The 24,766-nt window shown below is 53.3% G+C and overlaps 1 protein-coding gene across 1 annotated transcript; it reads right to left on the minus strand.

Annotated features, from left to right (window-relative positions):
• Positions 1–20,798, minus strand: PRODH (proline dehydrogenase 1). Its single transcript, XM_049764611.1, has 14 exons — positions 20,581–20,798; positions 15,768–15,976; positions 9,800–9,834; positions 9,086–9,235; positions 8,395–8,459; positions 8,090–8,206; positions 7,195–7,274; positions 6,374–6,455; positions 5,395–5,487; positions 5,148–5,294; positions 4,247–4,422; positions 2,662–2,760; positions 373–461; positions 1–288 (listed from the first exon to the last, which is right to left on the minus strand). Exons 2-14 carry the CDS (start codon positions 15,923–15,925, stop codon positions 101–103), a joined length of 1,479 nt encoding a protein of 492 aa, XP_049620568.1. The 5' UTR covers positions 15,926–15,976; positions 20,581–20,798; the 3' UTR covers positions 1–100.
• Positions 20,799–24,766: the final 3,968 nt, after the last annotated feature.

Raw genomic sequence — 24,766 nt, forward strand, 5'->3', positions numbered from 1 at the left:
GGGGGTGGCTTATGATGTGGCATCAGCCTAGGGACCCCGGGTTCTGGGAGGCCACAGCCCAAGGTAGGCGAGCCTAATGATGGGGGCGCACAGAGGCGCCCTAGGCCGGTTGGTGGAAGAGGTCACCAGTGCGGACCCTCCGCATGAGCTCCTGCCACAGCAATTGCCGCTCCCGCTGGGCACCCTTCATGAGGCCGCTGTTCTCTTGTGCTCGGCGCGATAGGTAGGGTAGCACCTCCATCACGGGGCCGTAAGGCACGTACTTGTACACGGGGAAGCCGGCCTGGCCTGCACCCAGGGCAGAGGTAGTGAGACCCAGGCCCAGCACCCACCCCAAGCTGCCCCCCCCCCATCCCAGGGAGGCCAGCTCACCCAGTGGGAAGCTGATCTGGTCACACATGCCCAGTAGCTGTCCAAAGTATACCTGGCGATCCGTGGGGTGCAGGCCTAGTTCCTCCATCCTGTCATTGGACAAGGCTGTGCGTGAGCCTCCTCCTCCACAGATTTCCTTCCACTCATGAATCTGCATCCTCCGGCCTGCTCTCACACTCAGGCCGAAGATCTCCCTTCCCATTGGAAAGCCCCAAACTCCATCCCCTGCTGCCTGACCTCATCTCCAGCCTACTTCCAGGGAATAGGACTGGTGCCATTCTCATCACTTGGCCAGTAAATAGGCCCATTGAAGTCTTCCTGAGGATCTGAGGAAGCTCTGCCTTCTGGGTGGCCCTTCCTTAGCCTGTCAGCTTGGAAACCCACCCCTCATCCTTCCATCCATTGGCTGCTCTGTCCCCCTCAGTCATCACCAATGAGGACCCCATGTCTGAACTGCCACAGGTGCCACACCTGCAGGACCAGAAGCAGCGGCAGTTTTACCGAATGCAGCGTTAAGTGGTGATGTTTTAGATTTGTTGAGCTAATTGAGATGTCTAACAGAAATGTGAAACAACATAAATTTCCTTTTTCTTTCAGTGTGGCTTCTGGAAAGTTCACAATTAACATTGTTTATGATTCTATTAGTGCTGTTCTGACATTGGTATGGGGCAGTGCCATCTCTGGCCCATCTCCTATCTTCACCTCCCTTCCCCAGAACTTAGCAAAAGTCCCCTCCCCACCAAAGTTTGGGGTTGGAGTGAAAGTATAGTCGGTAGGGCGCTTCCTTGCACACAGCCAGCCCAGAGAGACCCCCCTATGGTAATCTGGAAACTGTCAGGTGTGATCTGTGAGCAAAATGAGTCATAAGCTCTGAGCACCACTGGATGTGGCCCACCAACAAAACCAACAAAAATATCCAAGTTTGTCATATTTATGTGTTGCCTCATCTGTGACAACTCCCTCCATCCAGGACCCTGATTTAGATTGGCGCAGCTCTCCAGAGCACACCTCCTTCTCCCCACCTCCCATAGGTCAGCCTTCTGTAGGCCTCAGGAGAGCTCTGAGCAGTGGGCTGAGAGCCCAGCCTCTGCCCTTGGGCACTGAGGGAAAGGAGGCTGAGTCCATCCAGGGCAGAAGCTGCACCAAGCCAACAGGGAGGCAGCAGAGAAAGGATACTCTCCCAAGAACAGATTGCTTCTGTGTCTGTCAGTGTCTGAGTCTGCTGGCCTAAGTTTCTAGCCTAAAGTGTGGGTCTGTCATCAGCCCTGCACCACCACTGTCAGGCCTGTACCCACAGGTGTACTTGACCAGGGTGCAGGGGTCCCCTGAACAGAGACAGTGATTTAGGGGAAGTCAAGCATTCCAGCTGACAGATAGTTTTGGCTGGGAGATGGTGCAAAAGGTTGGAACTCAGGCACCGGCCATGGGATCCCCAAGTTTGATGTCTGGCACCTATGGTCCCCATTGTGAGCACTGCTGAGTGTGGCTCTCTGAAATAAAACTTGACACCTCGATGTATTCCTTTTAGAAGACTTAGGACTAATTTTGCTGAACATTAATATTTGATCTCTCCAGTCCTACAGTCTGTAAAGATGGATCACTCAAAGGTGAGAAATAAGGGTGCCCTGAGGAGGAAAGGGGCAGATGATGGCCACTTAGCAGAGCTTAGTTGCGTCCTACCCACCCCATCCGTCCCCAGAACAGCCTCATCACAGCAAAGACACTTTAGGGCCCTGCCAAGATGGCAGCAATGACCATATGACCAGTGTGGTCTCTCAGTACAGCCTCCCCAGGAAGCAGCAGACCAGCACAGCTGGGGCACAGTGAAGTCCCAGAATGTTCTGCCAGACACCTGCAGCCTCTTTCTTCATGCAGGCAGCCCCACCCCGTTTGCTCTGGTCCTGGGAAGGGGAAGCAATATGCATTTCTGCAGGTATGTTTGCAAGCTGACCTCGCCTTAGGCTTCTCCGTGGCTTCTGGAATTAGAGGTTTGCCACAAAGCAAGAGACTAAAAATATTATTGAGTAACTTATAAATAAGGTGACACGGGAATTTTCAGTGTATTTGTGCATTTCAAGAAGCTACTTAAATCACCTAATGATGTTTATTTTTTTGTACTTCGGTCCTTACTAAGTCAGGCGTTAAGTTTAAAAGCCAGAGACTGCAAGTAGCCCTCCTGCTCCCTGGCACTCCATGCAGCCAGCCAGGCGTGGAGGCAGGCCTGCGTGGGCAAACCCAGGCTGCAAACCACACATCAGCCCCACACCCACTACACTCCAGGAGGCCTACCTGCGCAGCGTGAAGCGCACTGTGTCCTCGTTGTGAGAAGCCACCATCACCTTGGCTCTGGTACTGTGCTGCACCTCCTCCAGGATGTAATTGAGGCACCTGGAGAGAACCCTCATGAGCCTGGGCCGGCCGGGCTGGCAGGCAGGGTTAGGCTGCAGAGCCAGGGGAGGAGCAACTGACCCTCTTCACCCCAGAGGTCCCCTATGCCCCTGGGGCATACAGCAGCTGAGACTTCACCCCGAGTGTGAGGCAGGTCAGACCATGCCAGGGTCACCATGGTGATGACAGGAGGGCCAGCAGAATGCTCGAGAGATAGATGTGTACATACGGGCAGCACCAGAGGGTCATGATGGCCCTGCATGCTGGTGCCTGCGGGGATCTCAGACCCCACAGTGCAAGGAGGATGGGGTGCCAAGTACACAGCTCAGACCAGGACACACAGGAAGTAGGCACTGCCCAGTGGAGAGCAGGAGACCCAAGAAGGACTTTGGGGCTCTCTGATTTTGCCATCTCTGCACTCTTAGAAAAAGCAGCGTTCAGCCTGGCCATGCTCCATGACAAGCTCAGCAAGATACACGGGGAGAGGGAGGGGGACAAAAGTAGATGCGGAGAGCTGGGCATCCAGGTGTAAATTCAAGACCGGGTGGGAGCTGGCTCAGAGTGCAGCTCAGCACAGGCTCTGGAAATCTGATGTCTGAAAACCCACTATAGGGCTGGAGCGATAGCTCAGCGGGTAAGGCATTTGCTTTGCATACAACTGACCTGGGATCAAACCCTGGCATCCTATATGGCCTGCCAAACTTGCCAGGAGTAACCCCTGAGTGCCATTGAGTTTTGCCCAAAAACAACAACAACAAAAAAAATACCGAAAATAAATAAATAAATAAATAAATAAAACCCACTGTAGGAGCTGGAGTTGATAGCATAAGCTCATAGAGCAGTCACCTTGCGTATGTCCATGTACATTTGTTCCCCAGGACCCCATATGGTCTCTGAGACCTGCCAGGAGTAAGCTTGGCACATCCAGATATGTCCCCTTCCCTTTTTAAAAAGTAAATACCCAGGGGCTAGGGAGATGGCGCAAAATGCTGGATTGCAGGCCTTAAGGAGGCCCAGGCTGATGGAGGCGGAGAGATAGCACAGCAGTAGGGCGTTTGCCTTGCATGCAGCCAATCCAGGACTGAAGGTGGTTCGAGTCCCGGCATCCCATATGGTCCCCCGTGCCTGCCAGGAGCGATTTCTGAGCACAGAGCCAGGAATAACCCCTGAGCACTACTGGGTATGACCCAAAAACCAAAAAATAAATAAATAAATAAAAGGCGGCCCGGGTTGGATCTTCAGTACTGCTCTATATCTCAAATACAACCAGGAATAACCCGTGAGCACCAGCCCAGGATCAGCCCCTATGTGTAGCCCCAAATCCCAAAATAAAACGATACAGAAAAAGCAAACAGTCGATGAAGGGGTAGTCCCAGCCACAGGGCCAAAGGCTCAGTCCCATTGGACTTTCCTGGGCCCGGGGCACTGGAGGGGCATCACCAAATTCTCACTCCCCTCTCCAAGATGCCACAGACGACAGGTATACCTGTGATACATGGCATTGGTGGCTTCGTATGTAGGGTTAATGGGGTCCTCGTAGCCAATCTCTGCAGCGCGGGCACGTTCCTGAGCCATGTACGCTCCTCGAACCAGCTTGGCCCCAAAACACCAGCCCTCACGGCGCGCCAGCTCCAAGTCCAGGGTGATGTTGTCGTAGGCTTCCTGTGCGGTCAGGGCCGAGATGAGTCTCCACCCCAGTGATCCCTGCTTTAGTCAGTTTGGGGCCTGTAGCAATGTCTGAGGGTGGTGCCCCTTGTGCATAGGTGGGGCTGAGTGGGTCTTGGGGAGATGTGTGGGGAAAGCCCTCTGGCCTGTTCCCAAGAATGGAGCCAGTGGGAATGTCTGCGGCCTGGGGACAACCCTGTGTGTTTATGGTAAGGGGGGTGCAGTCTGTGGTCCTTCCCTGAGCCTGGACTCCCACCACCCACATCACATTCAACTCATGGTGGGGTTAGAGGTCACCTTGGGCTCCCTGAGGTCCATGCAATAGTCTGGACAAGTACTAAGCAGGGCCCCAAAGCTTCCACCTAGAGTAACAGCACAGCGGTAGGGCATTTGCCTTGCACACGGCCAGACAGACTTTGGTTCAATTCCTGGCGGCCCATATGGTCCCTAGAGCCTGCCAGGGGCAATTTCTGAGCATAGAGCCAGGAGTAACCCCTGCGACACCACACACACACACACACACACACACACACACACACACACACCGAGAGGGAGATTAACCCCTGCGACACCACACACACACTAAAAGCGAGAGGGAGATTTGGTCATGCATGAGGACGGGGGATGCAGGCACACCGAATGATGGACCCCAAGAGAGCCTTCACCGTCCTCCTCCCTCTTGGCTGAGACCTGGAGAAGGGGCGCACGCCCCTGACACCCACCTTGAGGTAGCACTGGTATGTGTTGAAGATGAGCGGTTTGGCCTTGTTGAACTTCCGCTGCATCTCCAGCGTCAGGCGGCTGATGGCCGGCTGGAAGTACGTCTGCTCCGCGTCCACCATCAGTCGCACGCCCACCTCGGTGGCTTTCTAGAGGGGCAGGCAGGGGAGCAGAGCATCAGGGGCCCCAGTGCTTTGAACAACCCTTTCCCCATGCCCGGCACACCGGGCACCTTCTAGGGTCTGAGACCTTAGCCAGGACGTCCATCCTCTGCAACATCCGTGTCATCTGCTTTTCCTCCTCCTCCGTGAAGCGAGACAGCAGAGGCTCCAGCTGGCCTGTCTGGAAGGACAGAGTGGTCAGGGCCCAGTGGGGCTGAGAGGACATGCTGCTGGGAGGACTGCCACTACTTGTTCTCAGGACCATTCAGGCTCCTCCTCTATCCTGTCTGCATGCCTGCCCTGAGGATGCACAGGAAGAGGTCCCTACACTCCATGTTGCCAGATGTAGCCTGCACCGCAGATGTCACGACCTTCCTGGCCCTGGCCCCCTTCTGTTCCCTCATAAAGCTAAGTGGCTCCTGATCACTTAACCACCCAGAAAACATAGCCCCAACCAGGGAAAGTGCTCAAGAAGACATTTGCTCTTTTGTTCTCTGCACACCTTCAGGTGCCACAGCCACTCTTGGCAGGTACTTGGGGGACCATGTGGTGCCAGGAGCACCCTCACATGCAAAGCTGGTGGTCTGACACTTGGAATTTGCCCCACTCCAACCAACCCAGAGTCTGGCCGGGTGGCTAGACAGGGCTTGTGGAATACAACAACTTCGGGAAACCAAGCACTTCTCCAAAGCCTGTCTCAGGCTGAGGCTTAAGGCATTGAGATCCATTCCTCACCCACTCCTAGAACTGGGGAATGGGGCAGAACCCTGACCAAGTGCTACCTGCTACCTGACAGGGTCCCACTGGTCTGTGGGGACTGCACAGGGACCTCAAACAAAACCCACTTTCAGGCCCGAGGTATGGAGTGAGCCAGCCTGCTAGGCCAGAGGACTAGGAAGGTTGCCTGAGTTCCTTGTAGACTCCACTGGATTCTGTCGAATACTAGTGAGGTCCTTCCTAACTACAGAGTCTCATGGGGTCTGGAAGAGACCTCCGCCATCACATCTCCAGCTGCAACCCTTCTTGGCCTCCTGCTGCCATGGGGTACAGGGCCAAGGGACCATCACCTGCATGTTGGGAACCACCAGGTGCTTGGAGAGTTCGGTCCTGCTGTCAATGAGGCTGCTCCAGTCCAACAAGTCCAAGGTGCTGCGGGAGAAGATCATTAGCCAGGGGAGGAGGGACCCAAAGCAGCCCATTTCTTACAGGAGAGGTCGAAAGCCCAGCCCAGAAACCAGCCTGAGAGTCTCCATTTGATAAGAGTAAGGAGATGGGGGATGGCCCTGCAGCAAAGAACACTTTGTGCAGTCATAGGTTTCTCCCAAGATGGCTGGCATGCCCCAGCATGATCCCAGCAGCCCAGCTGTGAGACCTGGAGCACCGAGGGTTTCCAGGAACTCTGCAGCCAGATATGTGTCTACAACACAGCCCAAGGGTCATGACCCCCAGTGAGCAGCATGTGTGGATACTGGACAAAATGGGACAGCTAAAGGGACAGCATTCTTCTGGCAACCAGACCATGAAAGCAAAGAGGGCAAGACATGATAGTCAAATAGATCTATTGTCCCCTCTTCAAACAGGAACAAGGATGGCCATGTTTGGGAGGTGGCTAAAAGCCACAGCCTGATGGGGCTCAAGGTTCTTGGAAGGCTCAGCCACTAGTACATGGATGATTCTGGAAGCCCTGTTGGCTCAGGACACTTCCACCCAACCTAGCTCAGGCCTCAGCTCACAGCCTCCGCTAACTCCTGCTCCAAATCTCAGGGAGAAAATCCCCCCAGAACCCCTAGCTCTAGGAAGGGGTGACCAGGGGTGGCTCTGAGACTCAGCTGCAAGTGTGCCTGGGTCAGGGCTGTGTCCCCATCTTCTCAAGCAGGATCACTCTTACCCCGACACGCCGAGAGTCTCCACTGTGAACCAGTTCTCGATCTCTGCCCTGGAGGCAATGCCCATCTTCACCACACTTTCCTGGGGAAGGCACAATGAGGAAGTGGTAGCCCCACTGGCGGTCACATCCCACTCATATAGCTACCTGCCCCCTCACCCATCCTACCCCATACCCTGCTGGTTTTTGCACCGTGGGGGGGGGGGGGGTTGGGTTACACCTGGCAGCATTCAGGGGTTACTCCTGGCTCTGTGCTCAGAATGCTCAGAAATCACTTCTGGCAGGCTCAGGGGCACATAAGGGATGCTGGGATTCAAACCACCATCTGTCCTAGGTCATGCCTGCAAGGCAAATGCCCTACAGCTATGCTATCTCTGGTTTCTACACCTTTGGCTTAAGGTCATCTTTATGGGTTTATTCTTTGTATTTTGTTTTAGATTTTTGGTTTGTCTGTTTTTGGGCCACACCCAATGACATTCAGAGGTTACTCCTAGTTATGTGCTCAGAAATCACTCCTGCATGGGAGATTGAAATGCGGTCCATCCTAGGTTAGAATGTGCAAGGCAAACACACTACCACCTGTGCCACCGCTCTGGCCCCATATTTTGTCATAGTTTTTGCCTTTCTTGGAGCCATTCCTGGCCTTGTACTGTACACCCTGGTGGTGTGTTGGGGATGCGAACCAAGATAACTGCCTCTAGTCCCTACCATCATGACTTCTACTGTGCTTCTGTTGCAGATGGGTCAGTCTCCTCCAGCCAGCTATTCCCTGCAGGACTCTGATGTCTGCAGGTCAACCCCAGTCAGCCCTCCCACTAGCCCCTCCTCAGTCTCTGCTCCTCTATTCTGCTCCTTCCTGGTCCAAGCCCTCTCCCCAGCCTCCAGAAAGGAACCCCACCTGCAGTGCTGCCACCTCCAGCCTCGTGTCCTTGGCGGCCAACCCCGCCTTGCCCTGCTCGGCAGCCATTTGATGAAAGAACCGTCTCCACTTGGTCAGCACATCGGAGAACTGAAGCTGCAGAGACAGGTCCCAGCACTGGCAGGGGGCCCTGCACCACCCCACCTATCGGGGCCCCTCCCACCCTCTCATGTGCTTGAGTCCCAGCCAAGATATAGCAGCCCATGAGACATTCACCTAATGTTCATGGCAGCCCGAACTTCCTGCACTGTCTCTCTATGTAGCTGGGAGGTTCCAGTACTTACCAGAAACTGAGGCCTCCCCAAAGCTGTGAGCTTAATGGCTGAGAAACCATCATCACTGGCTCCGCCTGACAGAAGTCACAGGAAGAGCAGTGAGGCTCCGCAGGGGAGGAGATGCCTGCGCTGGAGCAGGCTTCAGCTCCCTGACCAAGGCCAGCTGTGCCCACATGCCCCCCAAGCCCCTCAGCACAGGAAAGGTTTGTTTGCCAAGTGGGTCAGTAAGGAGGAGGCGAGGGAGTCAACTTCCTGTCCCCTACATAGCCCTGATGACCAGCTCTGCCTGACTCGGCATTCTCTCGGGCCATTAGCTACTACATTGCCCATGGAGGTGAAAAGCAGGACTAGGGAGCAGAGGCTCTGAACCCCACACAGGCCACTGTGCCCACACTTGTGGAGTCCCGCCCTAGGGATGCAGACAGGCTGAGCCACAGGAGATCATGGGACCTCCCACTTCCTGTGCCTTCCAGTGTTCGGGGCCGGGGTCTGCTCCCCAGAAAGAAAGCTCCTCAGGGCTGCTCTGTGACCTTGGTGCAGTCCCCACAGAGGCAGGGCAGAGCCAGGGTCCTGCCCCGGGTACCTCTGGGACCTCTGGGCTTGCCTTCCCACACCCCTTTTCCACCTACCTGGTTCTAGCTGGAAGTGGATGTGGCCCTGCCAGCATCTCCTCCAGAGGCCAGGCAGGCCAAGGGCTCACCTGAAGCCTCGATGCAACGCAGGAATGTCTCCATATGGCCATCGCACTTGGCTTCATTGGCGTAGAAGTAGGTGCGGGCGCTGATGACACCCTCGCGGCGGTCCCCGAAGGCGCGGTGGGCCTGGTACTGCTTCTCCCGCTTACTGGTGCCTGTGGAAGCCAGTTTAGCCAGTTTCCCACAGGCCACCAGGACCATGAAGTGGGGAGTCGGAGCTGCCTCAGGTGCAATGGGGGTGCTGTTTGATTTGACTTTAGTTCTGATGAAGGGGGTGGTGGGCTGAGTATGTTCCAGATACCAGAGCAGCCACACCGAGCAGGCCCTTAGGAGCCATGTGACCCCACTACCCTGGGTCCATGGTGGCCACCACCCACCTCTCCCTTCTCCCAAACCCACCCCCCTCACACCTGTTAGCATTCCCCCTTTCCAAGGAATCACGGCCAAGAACAGAGTCCAGGGCCGGAGAGATACAGCACAGCAGTAAGGCATTCTTGCATGATTCAGGACCAATGGTGGTTCAAATCCTGGCATCCTATATGGTCCCCTACCCTGCCAGGAGCAACCTCTGAGCACAGAGCCAGGAGTAACTGCTGAGCATCGCTGGGTGTGACCCCCCCCCCCATAAAAATAGAACAGAGTCCAGACTAGCCCGCGCAGGTGACCCGCAGCTGTGTGGGACACACCATAGGGGCTCTCCCAGTTACCCCAGTACTCACCACTGCCCTCCTTCTCCACAACCGAGCTAGAGGACCTGTGGGCAGGAAGAGGAGGACAAGGGTCAGGGCCCTGCCAAAACCAGCATCCGAATAAATGTAGAGCAGGACTTAAAATTAAAAGGGATAGTCATTCTTTTTATTGTATTGGGGTCACATCTGGCAGTGCTAAGGGCTTACTTTTTGCTCTGTGCTCAGGGATCATTCCTGGCATCCTCAGGAGATCATCTGGGAGGTGGGGCTCAAACCCAGGCCAACCACGTGGTAGGCAAATACTCTACCTGCTCTACTGCTGCTCCAGCCAAGGACAGATGTTCTTATCTTGTCCTTCCCCCAAAGGCCCCAGGTGAGGATATGCAACCTTACATAGCAACCTTTGAATCTGGAGCAGATAAGCAAGACTATGCCTGGAGGATGTACTGCCCTACCATGGCCCACAGGAAATTTAATGGGCCCCCCCACACACACTTATCTGCAAAATGTGCTGCTATGAACATCACTTTCACTTGCAGTGACCAGCAGAGGAGATAGCGACCAAAATAGGTCTACCACTTTCTCTGGTTGCTAGCACCCAAATAAACCTTTTTCTGTTTCTGAGTCACATGTGGTGATGCTCAGGATTACACCTGGCTTTGCACTCAGGAATCACTTCTGGGCAGCTCAGGAGACCCGAGATGGTCACATGCAAGGCAAGCACCTACATGCTGTGTTATCACTCAGGCTCTCTAAAAACTTTTTTTTTCTTGAACCATGTCTTTTTTTCGGAGGGAAGCCCATACCCGGTGGCACTCAGAAATCGCTCCTTATAGGCACAGGGAGATAGTATGGGATGCCGGGATTTGAACCGTCATCCATTGTAAATTGGCTGCCTGCAAGACAGATGCCCTACCGCTGTGCTATCTCTCCGGCCCCTGAATTATGTCTTTTGCAGGGATACACCTGGCAGTATTAATGATCACTCCAGGGTGATATCCGGGGGAATCATACAATGCAGGATCAATCCTAGATTCCACATGCAGATGGCTCCAGCCTTTGAGCCATCTCCCAGGCCACTTGTACTCTCTCTGCTGTCCTGAATACTGGTTGTCAAAGAGTGAGCACCAGCAAGTACATGGGCAGTGAGGGCCAAGCCTGTTCCCCTCAAGGAGGCAGACTAGAGGCTGAACTAAAGCCCTGAACCCCTTAACCGGGAGGAAAGTTCAAGCACCCCACCTATACCCCCACAGAGAAAAGAACCATCTTTACCCCAGAGACACTATGGGCAAAGGCAAAACCCTGAAAAAAAGGCAAAGCAGGACAAAAGACCTCAAGAGGGATATATTGGTCTCCAGGGCCTAAAACAAATTTGGGGTCCCAGTGGCCTCCTTCTGGAGCCTAGCCTTGTGCAATCCTGGGTCTCTATAAAATCATACCCAAGCAAAGGCATTCACCCATCTTCCTGTTAAATCTCTCTTTTGATATGCAAAAGCCCACCTGGATCCTCAGCCCTGCCCCACCCTGGTGGATTTGGTTCTGAGATAAGAAAAATCAGTTTGGGCTTGGCCCTCGGAGATGACACCATGAGGAAAAAGCCACTGACCCTTACTAGCGTTTATTAATAATGCTTTGCTGATACTCTGCATCTTCAGATCCATCATCTGGGGTTGGAGATACGGTGCCTGGGGTAATCTCACAATGTGGGTTATATTTTACAGGTCCATATAGGGGGACTTTGAACACTTTGAAGTCCCAGGGGCAGGGGCCAGGGGCTCTGCACACAGCAACAAAGCAACCTGATGACAGGGACAGGCGCTAGGACAGCTGACCAGTGCTCCAAGCACCAGACACTGACAGAACCAGCACAACAGCGAGGGACTCTAGACAGCAACTGCCTCTGCAGCACAATGGGGCAGTCAGCCGGGCTGGGAATAAGGAAAAGTAGAGTGTTCCCCACCCCTGTGGCCAGGTACAACCAGATAAAGACACCCACCGAGAGGAGACAAGACACAGAGTCCCCACTGATCTGGGGCTTTGTCAGCAGAGATAGCAGAATGGGGTAACCCTGGAATGATGCCCTTTTTCCTTATGGTGCAAGCATTCACCAGACAGAAGTCTGCCTATGGGGAGAGTGCTGGGCTAGTTATGTGAGACTCGCCATTGAGTATTTCCACTGCTGCCCTCACCCCAAGACCAGGCTGAGGATTAGGAGATGGCTCAAAAGGGCTGGAGTGTAATGCTTTGCCTGGGGGGAGCCCCAAGTTTCATCTCTTGTACTGCATGGTCTCCTGAGTGCCACCAGAAGCAGTCGCTGATTTACCACTGGGTACAGCCCCAATCCCCACCCCTCAAAAATGACTCAGTCAGGCCCCAAAGGTGCTGGGAAGCAAGTTGCCTCTTTACTTGCCCTGAGCAGGCTTGGCGGGAGGAAAGACATTTCTGTCTCCATCCATCCTGAGCACTTAAAATTAGGCTCAACACATAACTGAAAAGATAGTGCAGGGATGGTTTGGGCACAGAGCAATAGCATAGCAGGTAGGGCACTTGCCTTGCAGGCAGCCAACCAGGGTTCAATCCCCAGTATTCTATATGGTCTCTTGAGTACCATCAGGAATGATTCCTGAGTGCAGAGTCAGGAGTAACCCCTGATCATGTTGGGTATGAAAAAAAAAAAGTGCAGGGGTTAAGGTACTCTGCATGTAGCTGATTCTTCATGGTCCCCAAGTACTGTTGGGGCAACCTCTGAGCACTCAACTAGGAATGTCTCCCAACACTGCCAGATATGGCCCAAAATACTCCCCAAAAGGAAATGGGCCCAGCAGTAAAGTCAGCTGGCTACATGGCCATGAAATGACTTGTCAAAGAGTGCCCTTGTGATATAGAGGGGTCACATCACAGGGAAAGGAAGAACGTCCCTATACTCAAGGACACACAAACACAATGGCACAGGCAAACATATGCACATGGAAAAGTGTGGACACAAAACACACACGTTAACACATGTGCAAATGCAAACACATACACACAAAAATGTGCGTATGTGGGGGTTGGAGCCGTAGGACATCAAGGAGGGTGTTTGCCTTGCATGAGGCCAACCCAGGTTTAATTCCACATGGTCCCTTGAGCACAGCCAGGAGTGAGTCCTGAGCACAGAGCCAGGAGTAACCCTTAAGTGCTACCACATATGGCCTGAAAACCAAAAAAATGTACATATGTATTGCACACAAACACACAGGCAAAATGCAAGTACATGCATGTAAAAACACAGGCACATGCAAATAGAGGTACACACAAGCAGAACACATGTGTACAAATACAGGGCCACAGGCCAACACCCATGGCCATAGGTGGGGAAGACACGAGAGCATGGAGTCCATTAGAGGAAGCAGAACAGCCATGTCTAGACTGTTAGGTAACCCCTAAGCTCCAGCTAGAGCAGCATCAGATGCACAACTACAGCCTCTCTCCCTGGTGCCCTCACCACAGCCCATTCTCAGGGCAGGGCCCTGGTCCTCCTTCCCAGCCCCCAAAGCTCTCAGCCTGAGAAGACTCTTGAGGGCTAGTACCAGCCTCTGTCCTCTAACAGTTCTAGGGAACACCGCCCCATCTCTTCCTAAGGCTCTTTTCTCTCCCCTACAGCCCTGCTTCCTATGGGACAGCCCTCCTGGGTGCCAGATGGGACCCTCACTGTCCAGAGACATGTCCTGACATCAGACACTTCAACTCTCTCTGGGACTCTCAGGTTATGCCCAGGGAGGCTGGCACTACCACATCCTCTGCACCCATAGCCTTAATGTGTCCCCCCAGAACTTCCCACATGGGGACTACCACTAGTCACCCCAGGCCAAGACCCCTTGAGTCAGACAATAAAATGGTGCATAGTCTATCCCCCTCGGCCCACGTCCCCTTGGCACAAGACCACTTGGCAGTGGCACTGGGAGGACATCTTTAATGCCAGCTCTAGATGGGGCTACCCTCGGGGGCAGGGTCTTCATTCTGCAGCTCAAGGACCAGAGTAGATGGTGGGCTTCTGTCTCCCACATTGGGGGAGTCTCACAGTAGTGGTCCTCAAACTATGGCCCACGGGCTACATATTGTATTTGTTCCCATTTTGTTTCTTCACTTCAAAATAAGATGTATACAATGTGCATAAGAATTTGTTCATCGTTTTTGTTTTTACTATAGTCTGGCCCTCCAATAGTCTGAGGAACAGTGAACTGACCCCCTGTTTAAAAAGTTTGAGGGGGCTGGAGAGATAGCATGGAAATAGGACGTTTGCCTTGCATGCAGAAGAACGGTGGTTTAAATCCTGGTATCCTATATGGTCCCCCGAGCCTGCCAGGAGCGATTTCTGAGCTTATAGCCAGGAGTAACCCGAGCGCTGCCGGGTGTGACCCAAAAACTACAAAATAAATAAATAAATAAATAAATAAATAAATAAATAAATAAATAAATAAATAAATAAATAAATAAATAAAATAAAAAGTTTGAGGACCACTGTCTTACAGGATGAGGGGTGCAGGTTCAAGGCACAGAGGGCAAGGGGATTGGGGGAGACAGAAGCCCACAGTGAACCCAGGACAAAAAGAAACTAACTTCAGTTATTCAACACAACACCCAGCAAAAACCCCATCCCACAGGCCTGGCTCACAGCTCCTGGCAGTAATAGGGCAGCTGGAGACAACCCCACCTTCATCTCGGCCAATCTCGAGACAGGGGCCGGGCTTTCTGGGCCAATTGGCTCCTGCTGGCTCAGATGCAAAGCCGGGACATTCCGTTCCCAGGGCAGGAGGGCTCCAGTGACACTTTCCTTACCTCCTTCGGGGCCTGAGCAAACACTTACTCCGGCCAGAAGCCAGAAGACCTCCCAGAGGGCCTTTCCGAAGTCCATGTGGATCAAACACGTGGGTCGGAACTCAGCAAGAGTCACACATCAAACAAGAATCCTGCCTGCAGGGTGCTGGGCCCCAGCTTAGAAACTAAGCTTCTTACAAATAAACAAAGCTGGTCTCACTTGGGCCTCACATGTGGCCACACCCAGGAAATAGTGTGGATTCCTCTATCTAAGACCATGCATGGGTGCCCAGGCAGGTTAGGAAGACACCACCTGTTCCCACTCTCCGGGCCCACAGAGATCAGGCTCTGCAGCATGGGGCTAAATGTGGGCCAAAACCCCATGCTAGCACCCCACGCCTCTCTTGCCTACAGAGTTCCTTTCTGGAATGGTGAAATGGACTTGTCCAGGGGATCATCAGTGACTCCCAGAAAGCAATGCCTCAGCGGAGGGGGAGCCAGTGTAACCCCAATACCAGGGTGGACCAAAGTTTGCCAGGGGTCACAGCACAGCCTCTGCACTCCATTAGCACAGAATAAAACGTCTGTGACATTTCATTTCATGTCATTTTCATGGGTCACCACACCTGCTTCCTGCTTTGATCTTTTGCAACCATTTAAGAAGGCAGAGAGGGGCCAAACCGGTGGCGCAATCAATAGGGTGTTTGCCTCGCATGTGCTAACGTAGGACTGACCGTGGTTTGATCTCCTGGCGTCCCATATGGTCCCCCAAGTCCGTGTGGCCCAAAAAGCAAAAAAAAAAAAAAAAAAAAAGATGGAAAGACAGAGGAGAGAGAGACAGGAGAGCACTCCATGGATAGAAATGTGTGTCTTGGAGGCAGGGACCTGGGTTCTATATTCAGCACCACAAGATCCCCTAAGCATTACCAGGAGTGACCCCATAAGCACAGAACTGAGAGTAGCCCCCAAGCACTATTAGGTATAATCTAAATCACCTCCCAAATGCAGAAGCCTCTTTTGGCTAAAGTGCGCATAGGCCATCCTAACCACTAAAACTCCCATCACAGTTCTGGAACAGACATGGCCCTCCTGCCACAGTGCCCATGACAGCTGCTGTTGTCAGGCTGACCAATCTCCCCTCAGCCTCTTCCTAATACAGCCTCGGGGGTTCTGCAGTGACCAAGAAGCCCAGCATCCTTACTCCAGCTCCTGCCGCTCTGCCTCCTCCGAGCTCAGGTCCTCTTCCACCCCATAGTCCAAGATGGAGCCTACACCGAAGGCCTGGTTGTGCCGGATCAGGGGCCGGATGGATTCCTGGTCTTCACCTGCCACAAACTGCCCGTAGAAGGTCATCTTCATCAGTCTGTCGAAGAGCTTTTGTCCCAGAAGTTTCCTGGCCAGGTGAAGCAGCTGAAAGAGAAAGGGTTGTGGCTGTATTGGACCTGACTTCTCTATCCCCAGCACTTACTCTGCTCTTTCATTCTAGCCTAGTGTTTTTTACTTTATTGGGGGGTGGGAGGGTCACACCCAGCAGCACTCAGGGGTTACTCCTGGCTCTGCACTCATAAATTGCTCCTGGCAGGCTTGGGGGACCATGTGAGATACTGAGAATCAAATCTGGGTTCATTCCGGGTTGGCCACTTGCAATCGCTCTGGCCCCTCTACCCCAACATTCCCAGGGTCTTAACTCAACATTCCCAGGGTTGGCAGCTTCTAAGGGCTTTGATTTTGGGGGTGGGGGTGGGAATGTGTCACACCCGGCATCACTCAGGGGTCACTCCTGGCATCACTCAGGGGTCACTCCTGGCTCTACACTCAGAAATCGCTCTTGGCAAGCTTGGGATGCCGGGATTTGAACCACTGTCCTGTATGCAAGGCAAACACCCTATCTCCATGCTATCTCTCCAGCCCCTCAGGGCTTTGATTTTAAGGGTGGAAACGACCTTAGGCAGCTGGCTGCATCACTGGCAGCACTCACCCATAGGGGCGGGCACAAGTGTGCCTGACCACTGAGCCTCTGGTCTTGATATACAGCACAGGGAGATAAAGACACTCATGATGGACTCTCTGTCGACAACAGGGGCATGTACCTAACCCCACTGGCTGGACACCTTAGCAGCTAATGGCCCAAGAGGACTATTAGGAGAGACTTGCTAAAAGGCAAATGCCTGGATTTTGCAATGTTCCTAAAAAATTTTTCCCAAGTTCCTAAAATACTGCTTGGCCTGGGGCGGGCCCTCTGGTGGTTGCTGAACATGATAACAGAGAGTTCCTGAGTCCAGCTGAAGGGAGCCATGGTCTGGCCATAGCCAGGTGATCCCCGACCAAGCTAGACGCCCATCTGGAGCATTCTACTTAGAATTAGCAGGGATGGGCACAGATGTGCTCAAGGAAAGCAGCTGCCTACAATCCATTTGGCTCTCTCCTCCAATCACACCTCCCAGATGCCTGTCATCATTCATTCAGGCACCCTGAGCAGCTGCTTCGTGTCTGGCACAGTTCTAAACAAAACAGACCAAGTGCTCACTTCCTAGCGGGAGAGCCCGGAGGAAGGCGCAAGGAACCTCCAGGAAGTGATTCAAAGTGGAGGAGGAAGTGGCTGCCTGCACAGGCAGGGTCAGAACAAAAGGAATGAGGACACCCAGAGACCCCTGTGGCTGGGAGGATTCTAGTATGCCTGTCTGGAAATTTCTCTGCCTACTTCCCCTCAATTCAGTTCCAAGGCAGGAAAAGTCTGACAATAGTTAAAAGGCCCCACCCCCCACTTTTTGGAGAGGTAGATTATCTCCTAGAATCAGTATTTCAGGAATCTTCCTTCCTTCCTTCTTTCTTTCCTTCCTTCCTTCCTTCCTTCTTTCTTTCTTCTTCTTTTTATTTTTTTTACTAGTTTTGTTTGCTTTTGGAGGAGAGAACACTTGTCAGGCTCAGAAATCGCCCCTGGCAGGCTAGGGGACCACCCTTCCTTCCTTCTTTCTTCTTCTTCTTTTTTTTTTTTTTTTTACTAGTTTTGTTTGCTTTTGGAGGAGAGAACACTTGTCAGGCTCAGAAATCGCCCCTGGCAGGCTAGGGGACCACATGGGATCCTGGGTAGGCTCCATGCAAGGCAAACACCCTACTGCTGTGTTATCTCTCCAGCCCCTACATCTTATGTTTTATTTTCCCCCACCCTACATCTTATGTTTATAAGAATTAAAGGTAAGGGGCTGGAGAGATAGCATGCAGGTAAGGCATTTGTCTTGCATACAGAAGGTCATTGGTTCAAATCCCGGCATCCCATATGGTCCCCAGAGCTTGCCAGGAGCGATTTCTGAGAGTGGAGCCAGGAGTAACCCGAGTGCTGCCGGGTGTGACCCAAAAAAACAAAACAAAACAAACAAACGAACAAAAGAATTAAAGATAAAAGACATGACACAAGAACTGAAAGTATGTGCTTTCCATGCCCCACCTTGTGCTGGAAGTTGGAGCCCCGTGTAGTGTGGGGTATTGACCCTGAAACTTCTCAAACATCACCCCAAGGTGATGAAAAACAACACCCACCCTGAATCCTGCACCCCAGAAACTGGCCGTGTGTGCAAGAGGGCTTCCCAGCCTTCAGGACAAGTCTCCAGGCCACTATCAGCAAATCCAGTTTTGTGGACCAGGGCCTCTGATGCAACACACAGTCCCTGTGCCAGTGGGTGTGAGGACAGCCACCAATGCCACTGGTCCCAGGACTGTGGGCTGGTGCCCTCCACACATTGGGCATTTGTTGCTGCCCTCCTGCTCCCCAAGGGAGGGGCTTCCCACCAGGTCATTCACCGGGTCACGCGCTTGCTTGCCTCGGCAAAGGGAGGCCTGCCAGAAGGCAGTGAGGCCTGGTAGACAGTTTCAGCCATGTCGCAAACAAAGCGGCCCCTTTCAAATCCTGGCATCACTCAGTGTGCCCGGGGTGACGTACTATGAGCCTGGGGAAGCCCCCCAAACCTGCTCTCCAGGTGGATTGTGGTTTGAGAGGCACTTTGGTCACTTATGTGCCCCTTTGCTATGAAAGTCAGAGGAGGGGAAGGGTGGCGGTGGTCCCTCTTTCTGGCCCTCCCTTTGGTGCTCCTACTGTCCACCTGTCTGTGTCCAGCCCCCTTCCAGAACCTTCTCTACGTCAGCACTGCCAGGATAGACTTGTATGTTCTACCTACTCCCAAAGGACCATCTCCTGGCATGTGCAGGTCCCTTACGAGGCCCCATATGACATAGCCTGGCTCCCAGGAGCAGGTCTGATACCCACCCCCAAGAAGTCCCCAGTAGTATACCCAGGATTGCCCCAACTCAGCAAGTATCTACCCGCTGGCCAGAGGTCAGGGAAGGAGCAGGTTCTGATGGCAGCCCATCCTCCCAGCATCAGGTCAAGGCCATCTCCTCCAGTGAGGCCCCAGCCAGGGCTTAGGTGGAGCAGGCTCAGTGGGGGCCTATAGGGCACCTCACCCATTTGAGGGTGTCCTCAGGCCACAGAAGGGACATGAAAGAGACTGGGAGAAGTGACCAGTGCTTCTGGCACCACAGCACAGTCCCTCTCCAGCACTGGACAGCAGCCACCTAAGGCTCTTCACCTCCACTCTGGTTTTAAACCCAGGGCAGGGGGTCAGGTCAGGGATCACCCAGAAGAGAGAAGCAGTTATTGGCTCCCAGGCCGAGTTGCCTCTCTCCTCAGCCGAATGGCAAAAAATGGCTTCCATCAGTCCAATTTTCATCACCTCACAGTCCCCTGACACCCCACTGTCATAGGTAGGTCCTTGTCTTCACCATCCACAAGCCACATCTATGGTGGCCTTGGACTCACCTCCTCACTCCTGTCCCCTAGCTGTCACCTCCCTCCTGCAGATGTTCAGGCTTCTCTAAAAGTTGGCATTGCTGCCCACCCCTCAATCCACCAACTTTCCTGAATGTCCCTCCTGGTCCCCTTCCCTGGCTGGCCAGGAATCCCTGCAGCTATGACTTTACTTGGGCTGTTCACCATCCACCTAAAAAATCATGGAGAGGCCCACAGAGGCTCCACCTGCCCACTTTGGCCCTTTCAGACCCCATAGACCCTTCTGCCAGTACTATCTCTGTACTCAGTGCAAATGCAAAGCTCCCTAGGAAACCCCAGGCTAGCACCTCTGTGGAAAGGTCCTCCCAATTGGCTGAGGAGCCTCTTCATTCCTTCCCAGCAGCGACCCTAGTAAAGCTTTTTGCTTCCCCATGACCCAGCCTCTTCTCCTGGCCCCTGAGAACAGTCACCGGAAGAAACGACCATTACCACCACCAGCAAGAACCTCCCCGACTCTGCTCGGGAGTGCCACGAAATAATTAAAATCTTGCTAAAGCCAGCGGAGGGCTAAGCTGTTGTTGTGCATTTTAACTTTCCCGGAGTCCACAGGATTTTTTTTTTTTTCAACGTTGCCATGTTAACCTTTTTCCATCTTGGAAGTTTGCCTGGATGCCCATGCATGCATGCAAAGAGAATGAGGGGTCCTGTCTGGGGTTGGGGGGAACCCCTTGCCCTTGATCACAGCTTCTGAGAGAAGTCGGGGGATCCGTGCAAGGAGGCTTTTCTTTCCTTTGGAGGATTCTCAAGCCAGACTTCCCCGGGGGGCAACGTGGAGATGCCTCCGTGTCAACTTTCTAGGAGCTGGGGCCGGACAGGTAGATAGCATGGAGGTAGGGCATTTATTTGCCTTGCATGCCTAAGGGCGGTGGTTCGAATCCCGGCATCCCATAGGGTCCCCCGAGCCTGCCAAGAGTGATTTCTGACAGCAGAGCCAGGAGGAACCCCTGAGCGCTGCTGGGTGGGACCCCAAAACCAAAAAAGAACAAAAATGTCTAGGAGCTTCCCACGGCCTAGCACATGCATGGGTTTCCGTTTGTAAAGGACGTCTAGGAAAAGTTTAGGAGGCTGGAAAGTCGGTGCAGGAAACGCTTCTCTTCCTGAGCTGGAGGCTACGGGCTCCCCGGGCACCCCTGAAGCCCCGGAGCCCCCCGATCTCGCGCCCCCCACGCACCTGCTCGTGGCGCGCCAGCAGCGCGGGCGAGGCGCACAGACGGAGCACCAGCAGGCTGCGCGCCAGCTCCCAGCTGCGCCGGCTGCGGTAGGCTTCCTGCGTGTTGCCGAAGTCCACGGCGGGCAGCGGCGGCGGCGGCCTCGGGGCTGCCTTCGGCCCGCGCCCCGCCACCACCCCCGGGCCCGCGGCGGGCTGCTCGCGCGTGGCGGGCGCCGTGGACAGCGGGGCGCGCAGCACCCACGAGATGCGCCGGAGAGCCATGGCGGGGAAGGGATCCGGGGCGGCCCGCGACGGGCCCGGGAAGCTTAAGTACACGCCGCCGGACCCGCTCCGCCCCCGGATCCGCTCCGCTCCGCCCCGCGCTCCGCTGTGCCTCCGGAGAAACCGCGGCCCGCTTCGGCCAAGTGGAGACCACGCCCACACGTTGTATTCTCGCCCTCTGATTGGAGGCTCCGCTATTTAGCCACGCCCCTCCCCCAGAAGCCCCGCCCCTCGTTGTATTTCACCCTGTGTCCAGAGGCCCCGCCCCTCTCCTAGCCACGCCCCTCCGTTGTATCCGCGTCTTCTGCCAGGGAGGCCCCGCCCCGCTCTCTAGCCACGCCTCTCCCCCGAGAGGCCCCGCCCCCTCGTTGTATTTACGCCCTCTGCCCTGAGGGCCCAGCCCCGGTGTCTAGCCACGCCTCTTTTCTCCTCGAGTGGCCCCGCCCCTCCATCTTATCCGCGTCCTCTGCCCGACAGGCCCCACCCCGCGCTCTAGCCACGCCCCCTACCCGAGTGGCCACGCCCCGTTCTCGGCTTTCTCCTTGGGCCGCTCTGCCTCCCTCCCTCTAACGACACGCCCCCATAGACGGATGCCACGCCCCCTCGGAGAAGCCACACCCTTTCCTTCCCGGGGACTAAGCCACACACTTCTTCCCCTGCGGCTCTGCTTATTCAGGCGTTCAGTACGACAAGAATCTATTGCAGACTCTACTATCTAGTAGCCCGACAAAGGCTCCATGTGGTCTTGCATCCGAGATACTACTGTCCCCTTGGCTGCCCACCCTTAGCTCCAGCTTTCTCGCAGAAAACTACACCTGGGGACCCCATCCTTGGACTCCAATGGGATTTCTTGCCCTCCCTCCACCTCTCCAAGTGGCTGGTGGGTTTGGCTGGACAATTATACGCAGTGTCTGAGTTCCTACCAGGTCGTGAGGCTCAGGACTCACAACTAAGTCCAAGTGTCCATATAGTGTCCGAGGCCCTTTAGGGATTTGTCCAAAAGCCTCCCAGGATTTTCCTCTTCCACTGTCCACCCCAATGGACAGACCTCCAGGCTCCTCTGGGTACCTCTGTGACTGATTGGTTACGGCCCCTAAGTCTAGCTCAGACAGTTCAGGGTGACAATCGTGAAGATAATAGCATAGATAACTCCAGGAAACTACCCTTTCACTCCACAGCAACTGAACTAAAAGAGATTGTCCTAAGCAATTGCTTTTGGGACTCTGGAATTAGGAAATGCACAGGCAGCCTCCAGAGAACAGCAAGATGAAGAGGCTGGTAAATTCAATTTCGGTCCATTTCCACTATAGAGGAGCATCTACTTTTGGCCAATCCAGGCAAGCAGCTATGGGACCAGGGACAAATAATTCTGGCTCACAATGCAGGTATTCACAACAGAGGAAGTGGGGAGGTGACCTGCATGTGCACTGATGAGTGGATGGAGAAACGGGGTCCTGATGCATCCAGAGAGTGGAATATCTGGATGAGGTGTTGAAAGTAAGGAGTGGAGTGGACTACAAGTGGAATATAAGGAATGATATGATGATGCATGCTATGTGCAAAATTGGTCCAGAAAACAATATGCTAAGTTAACGAAGCTGAACTCAAAAGGCCATGAGTTGTGGCTCTACTTATATGAATGTCTAGAATAGACAGATTTATAGAGCTATAAATGGGTATATATCATGGATGGAGCTGGAGAGATAGTCCAGCAGGTAGGGATCTTGCCTTACATACAGCCTAACTAACTGCAATCTGTCCCCAGCACTGGATATGATCCCCTGAGCCTTGCCAGGAATGTTCCCTGAGCACAGAGCCAAGAGTGGGTGAAGTACAACTGGGTGTGACCCAATCACACATTCCCAAAAGAAAAAAGTTATTAGATTTATGACTTTCTGGAAAGAGGAAGATGGGGAGAATGGGGAGTGGCTGCTAATGCATATAGATTTGGAGTATTAAAAATTTCCAGAGTTAGATAAGGGCTTTTATTCTACAGGTGATCTCTTTTTTGTTGTTGTTGCTGTTGATTTGTTGGTTTTGGGGCTACACCTGATGGTGCTCCAGCCTCTGTGCTCAGAAATCGCTCCTGGCAGGCTTGGGATACTATATGGGACACTAGGCACTGAACTCAGGTCAGCCACATGCAAGGCAAATAAGGCAAATGCCCTACCTCTGTGCTGATCACTCTGGCCTAAGATAGGGATGATCTTTGCTTGACCATTTCTTGGTTTGTTTTTGTTTTGGGGCTACACTCAGCGCTCTCAGGGGTTACTCCTGGCTCTACTCTCATAAATCGCTCCTGGCAGGCTCAGGGAACCATATGGGATGTTAGGGAGCAAACCCGGGTTGTCCTGGGTTGGCTGCATGATACCATTGTGCTATCTATCATTCTGGTCCCCTAAGCACCATCTTTTAATCAACTCTTGAGTGGGGTAGTTGCATAGTAGGTGAGTTGTACCCAAATAAAGCAAGCTATTAGGGCACATACAGCAGAAGACTGTTATGAGTATCTATGGCCCCACCCCACTTCCTGTGCAACTTGATCTTACCTGCAAGACCCCGCCCATTTATGGGAGGGGTCTTGGAAAGGTTAGATAAGGGCTTTCACCCAGGGGATTAGGGTCTTTTGGTCTTTACCAGCAAAGGACGTTAGAGGGAAGATGGCTGAAAGGAGTTAAGACGCAGGGCAAGCTAAGAATGGCATGCGTAAATGGTTAGCAGCCACATCTGTTGGCCAGGGCAATAAAAATGTTATCTCTCATGAAGCCTGCCTGTGAGTGAGTTCAATACCCCTCGCTTTCCTGGACCCAGACCCTCCATTTAATGGGGGATGGAGCCACGTGGCCAGAGCCTAAGAACAAAGGCATCCATCCATCATCCAAGTCCATCCTGAGGGCTTAATGCAACAAGTATCTAAAAGAAAAAAAAAGAGAGGGGGGAAATGTCTGCCACACAGGGGGAGGACAAGAGAGAAATAGGGGTCATCGGTGGTGAGAAATGTGCACTGGTGAAGGATGTTTGACATTGTATGCCTGAAATTCAATCAGGAACTTTATAACTGTGTATCTCAAGATGATTCAATTAAAGAATTTATTCTTTTTTAAAAAGACTCCATTATGGGACTCAGGGCAAGTTCAGTTTGAAACCATGAGCTGCTTTTTTAATCTGGTCCATGAGTTCCAATTCTGTGCTTTGTTGGAAAGAGCGGTTGGCACATGTCCAAGAAAGCCCCCAGACCCAGATCCCAGTGGGACTTTGTGATAGGCAGAAAGAATTGGGGAGTAGAGTCTTCAGTAGGTCAGCTGAAGAAGAGGGTAGACCGTAGGTGGTGGGTAGGAGGAATATTCCTAGGTTCCTGATCAGAAATAACTGATGGTCACTCCTTTATACCCACCAAGGTTGGGACACTCAACAAGGTCCAAAGCCACCAGGGACACTGCAGCCAGGCTCCAAATTAACTGGTAGACAGCGTGGCCACTGCAGGCTGCTGTGTAGCCCTCTGCACCCTCATTCTTGTCTGACACAATCTTCTCAGACTGTCCTCCTTTAGCATCCCTCCTGGGTCCTGCTGCTACAGATACATGGTGCAATATCTGTCTTCACTGCAGCCCGTGAACATGACATTGGAACTCTGTCAAAGTTATTATTTCGCTGTGTGCCTCTTACCCGGATTTCCTGAAATATTCGCCCAAATTGCGGCTCCTTGTGTCTGAATGCATTCTGATTTATTGCATTTTTGCTGCTTGCTCTGTGCCCGCTTTTACTGATAGATTTGCTCTGTCTGCACGCAGTGGAATTCATTCACATTTGTTTAATTTGGGGCTTGTCTTCTTCTTATCGGACTGCAACAAACATGGCCCAGCCTGCCCTCCCTGGTGCACTGACTCCCTCACCAGCAAGGCGTGTTAGTCTCTTCTCCTCTCCT

Source organism: Suncus etruscus, chromosome 17 (genome assembly GCF_024139225.1).
Source record: "Suncus etruscus isolate mSunEtr1 chromosome 17, mSunEtr1.pri.cur, whole genome shotgun sequence".
In the NCBI taxonomy this organism is placed as follows: Eukaryota; Metazoa; Chordata; class Mammalia; order Eulipotyphla; family Soricidae; genus Suncus; species Suncus etruscus.

Bases quoted from the DNA above. Each gene is read 5' to 3' on its own strand.
- PRODH (XM_049764611.1), bottom strand. From the start codon at position 15,925: ATGAAGATGACCTTCTACGGGCAGTTTGTGGCAGGTGAAGACCAGGAA. The intron at 462-2,661 runs GTAGGCCTCCTG...GTCCAATGACAG, and splicing joins GTGCGCTTCACGCTGCGCAG to GATGGAGGAACTAGGCCTGC. The intron at 289-372 runs GTGAGCTGGCCT...CCCTGGGTGCAG, and splicing joins CCAGATCAGCTTCCCACTGG to GCCAGGCCGGCTTCCCCGTG.